Source organism: Cebus imitator, unplaced genomic scaffold, assembly GCF_001604975.1.
Source record: "Cebus imitator isolate Cc_AM_T3 unplaced genomic scaffold, Cebus_imitator-1.0 Scaffold106, whole genome shotgun sequence".
Classification (NCBI taxonomy): domain Eukaryota; kingdom Metazoa; phylum Chordata; class Mammalia; order Primates; family Cebidae; genus Cebus; species Cebus imitator.
Window position 1 is genome coordinate 215,714 of NW_016107421.1, and position 4,504 is coordinate 220,217.

Genomic DNA, 4,504 nt, shown 5'->3' on the forward strand with positions numbered 1-4,504 from the left:
CTACCAGAGGCAAAGGCAGAATTAAGAAGCAGGGTCAAGCCGTGCATGGTGGCTCACGCCTGTAATACCAGCACTTTGGGAGGCCGAGTTGAGCAGATCACTTGAGGTCAGGAGTTCAGGACCAGCCTGGCCAACATAGTGAAACCCCGTCTCTACTAAAAATACAAAAAAAAATCAGCCAGGCGTGGTGGCCAGTGCCTGTAGTCCCAGCTACTTGGGAGACCGAGGCACGAGAATCGCTTGAACCCAGGAGGCAGAGGTTGCAGTGAGCCAAGATCGTGCCACTGCACTCCAGCCTGGGTGACAGAGTGAGATTCTGTCTCAAAATAAATAAATAAATGAATAAAAATAAAAAAAGAAGCAGGGTCTTGGGATGTAGGGAAGGAGAATGAACCCCACATGGGAGGATAGGCCACCCCGACATTGGTCCACTCGGCTAGGGGTTGAGCATCACTTGTCTGGGTGAATGACTCTGGATCCATCTGAGGTGTGGCTGTTGGTGACACATCTCCTCCTGTCCGTCCCCAGCCCCATGGCGTCTGTCCCTGTCCTGCAGAAGGAGAGTGTGTTCCAGTCGGGAGCTCATGCCTACAGAATCCCTGCCCTGCTCTACCTGCCCGGGCTGCAGACCCTGCTGGCCTTCGCTGAACAGCGGGCAAGCAAGAAGGATGAGACCGCGGAGGTGATTGTCCTGCGCAGAGGAGGCTATGACGCACCCACCCACCAGGTTCAGGTGAGGCAGGAGGCGGCTGCCCTTGCTCCCCAGGGCCCTGCGCACACCCTTTGCTGCTGTGATCAGGGGCCAGGATGGATCTCCCGGAATACGGGGACAACTTCATCCCTCCATGGCTGAGATCTGGGGGAGAGAGAGAGCAGAGAAAATGCCCCCGGTGGTCACCTGGACCTCTGAGGTCACCATGAATGTGTCCTGTTGGCCTCCATCTGTTTCCCTGAATGAAGGAGTTTCCCAGCATCCTTGAGACCCTGAGGGAGGAATAGTTCAGTGTTGTATAACGAGAGGTTGTGTCCTTGACTAAAATTAACTTGGGGTCCTGGGGCGGGGGATGGCTTGTGTCCTGAAGTTCCAGCTTATAGATTAAGTAATTAATCCTGATGACAGCACCCAAGGCTGCCTGATCATATTTGAAGGGTTTAATATTATTATTATTATTATTATTATGAGATGGAGTTTTGCTCTTGTTGCCCAGGCTGGAGTGCAATGGCATGATCTCAGCTCACCACAACCTCTGCCTCCTGGGTTCAAGTGATTGTCTTGCCTCAACCTCCCGAATAGCTGGGATTACAGGCATGTGCCACCACGCCTGGTTATTTTGTATTTTTAGTAGAGACGGGCTTCTCCATGTTGGTCAGGCTGTTCTCAAACTCCCAATCTCAGGCCTCCGAAAGTGTGGGATTACAGGTGTGAGCCACCACGCCCGGCAGTGTTTAAATTATTATCATTCCTTTGTGGTCATCACTACGCAGCTATTCAAAGCATGTGATTTGAAGCAGATGGACCTAGGTTCAAGTCCTTGTTCCACCACTGACCAGAGGTGTGGCCTACGCAATTCCTCTACACTGTCTCAAGTCTCTTGATCACCGTAACAGTAGAGCTATTTACGCATGTCCCCCAGGGGTTGGGGCATTCGATGAGACCGTGGATGTTAGACTTTTGGTGCTATGCCTGTGCTTAGAATTGTTCAGTGAGGGTAGCTGTTTCTAAATGGGGACAGACAGGATGTATGATGTAGACGTGGGGATTCTGGAAGTTCAGTGTGAGTCCTGCTTGGCTACATGAGTAGGATATGGAGCATAGAGAGGGAGAGGTGACTGTCACACTCTGTCTGTACTGACAGGCTGTTGCAGTTCCTGCCGGGGCTTTGCTATTCCAGGAGGGCGAGCTGGACTGGGCCGGGAAGTGGAGCAACCAGGATGAAGTTGGGAATGGCTCAGGCACAAGTCATCTTCATATCGTGTCTGGCATGTGGGTGTTCTGTAAATGCATATTGATGGGAATGGAAGGACAGAGCCACTCCGCTGACCGTGGCTGCCTTGGAGGGGTGGGATGGGGAAATGTTGTAAGGATATGAGCTCTGCATGAAGAGTTCTCGTTGATGACTTCTGACTCTAACCCGGGGAGACACGGCTGTGCGCACCCATCCACGTGCACAGCTCCTGGTACCATCCCCAGCTGTTTCAAGGCTGTCTTCTTCCTCTCTCCCCACTCAGTGGCAAGCTCAGGAGGTGGTAGCCCAGGCCCGGCTGCATGGCCACCGGTCCATGAACCCATGCCCCTTGTATGATGAGGCCACGGGGACCCTCTTCCTCTTCTTCATTGCCATCCCTGGGCAAGTCTCGGAGCAACACCAGCTGCAGACCAGGGCCAACATGACGCGGCTGTGCCAAGTCACCAGCACGGACCATGGCAGGACCTGGAGCTCCCCCAGAGACCTCACTGACTCCGCCATCGGCCCAGCCTACCAGGAGTGGGCCACCTTTGCGGTGGGCCCAGGACATTGTTTGCAGCTGCACGACAGGGCCCGGAGCCTGGTGGTGCCCGCCTACGCCTATCGGAACCTTCACTCCATCCAAAGGCCGAGCCCCTCTGCCTTCTGCTTCCTCAGCCACGACCATGGACACACATGGCAGCGAGGGCACTTTGTGGCCCAGGACACCCTGGAGTGCCAGGTGGCTGAAGTCGGGGCTGGGGAGCACAGGGTGGTGACCCTCAGTGCGAGAAGCCACCTCCAAGCCAGGGTCCAGGCCCAGAGCACCAATGATGGGCTTGATTTCCAGGAGTCTCAGCTGGTGAAGAAGCTGGTGGAGCCACCCCAGGGCTGCCAAGGGAGCGTCATCAGCTTCCCCAGCCCCTCCTCGGGGCCCGGCTCCCCAGCCCAGTGGCTGCTCTACACTCACCCCACAAACTCCTGGCAGAGGACCGACCTGGGCGCCTACCTCAACCCTCGGCCTCCAGCCCCCGAGGCCTGGTCAGAGCCAGTACTGCTGGCCAAGGGCAGCTGTGCCTACTCAGACCTCCAGAGCATGGGCACTGGCCCCGATGGGTCCCCCTTGTTTGGGTGTCTGTATGAAGCCAATGATTACGAGGAGATTGTCTTTCTCATGTTCACCCTGAAGCAAGCCTTCCCAGCTGAGTACCCGCCACAGTGAGCCTGCCGTGCCCACCCCAAGGGCCTCCCTTTCCCTCACACCCAGCTCGGAGGCTCTGTGGCTGCTGCTTCTTCCTATGGCCCCTGAACGTGGGGGCCACTCTTGGCTCCCTTCGCTGGCGGTGTGCGGAGGGGTCAGCCTGTTGCTCCTTTGCTTCTGCATGGTTCCAGTCTTCCCAAAAGGTTCTATTTTCAGCCCAGAAACCAAAAGTGCCTGTGTTCCTGTTGCCCGTCCATAGGGAAGGCGTGGAGGGCCCTGCAGGTCAACTGTCACCCTGCCTGCCTGTCCCCCAACCCCAGCTTTGTGTCGACCTTGACAGATTTCCCAGTTCAACCCCTTCCTTCTCAGGAACCACTCACCGTGTTCCTGGGGAAGAGCTGAGGCCATGATGTAAATTAGCAGAGATGCATGTGTGTTCGTGTGTGTCTGCGTGTGCAAATGTGTTTGTGCGTCTCCATGTGTGTCTCTGTGTGCATGTGTGTTCGTGCATGACCATGTGTGTCTGTGTGTGCATGTGTTCGGGCGTGTTCCTGTATGTCCATGCATACATGTGTGTTCGTATGTATCTGCATGTGCATGTGTGTTCATGCATGTCCATGTGTGTCTCTGTGCATGTGTGTTTGTGTGTGACCATGTGCGTTTGTGTGTGCATGTGTTTGGGTGTGTTCCTGTATGTCCATGCATACATGTGTGTTCATGTGTGCCCATGCATGTCTCTGTGTTTGTGCATGTGTTCATGTGTGTCCATGCATGTCTGTGTGTGCATGTGTGTTCGTGCATGTGTGTTTGTGTCCATGTGTGTGCATACTGTTCATATGTGTTTGTGTGTCTCTGTGTGCATGTGTGTTCTGTGCATGTGTGTGTGCATTTGTGTTCATGTGTTTGTGTTTGTATGTGTGTCCTTGCCAATGCTTTGAGGCAGACAGCATAGGAATAGCTTTGCCAGGAGTCAGGCAGGGCCTAGGAGAATTAAGCTAGCTTAAGTCGTTGTATTAGTGTCTTAGGAGCGCTGGAACAAATTACCCTAATCTTTGTGGCTTAAAGCGACAGAAATGTATTCTCTTGTAGTTCTTTCTGGAGGCCAGAAGCCTGAAATCAACATGTCCGAAAGGCTCTGCCCTCTGAAGACCCGGCGGGGCCCCGCCTCTTCCGGCTTCTGCCGGCTCCCAGTGTGGTCGCTGGTCCTTGGCTTGTGGCTGCTTCACTCCAATCCCTGCCTCCATTGTCTCCTCCTCCTGTGGCTTCTCTTCTATGTTTACAAGAAGGACACTTGTCACCCACTGGACTTAGGGCCCATTCACATAACTCAGGATGATCTTTTTTTTTTTTTTTTTTT

The 4,504-nt window shown here is 54.2% G+C and overlaps 1 protein-coding gene across 1 annotated transcript; it reads left to right on the top strand.

Annotated features, from left to right (window-relative positions):
• Positions 1-532: 532 nt before the first annotated feature.
• Positions 533-3,396, top strand: NEU2 (neuraminidase 2). The gene is made up of 2 exons (XM_017537831.2): positions 533-733; positions 2,230-3,396. The coding sequence occupies exons 1-2, from the start codon at positions 533-535 to the stop codon at positions 3,166-3,168; spliced, it is 1,140 nt and encodes a 379-aa protein (XP_017393320.1). The 3' UTR covers positions 3,169-3,396.
• Positions 3,397-4,504: the final 1,108 nt, after the last annotated feature.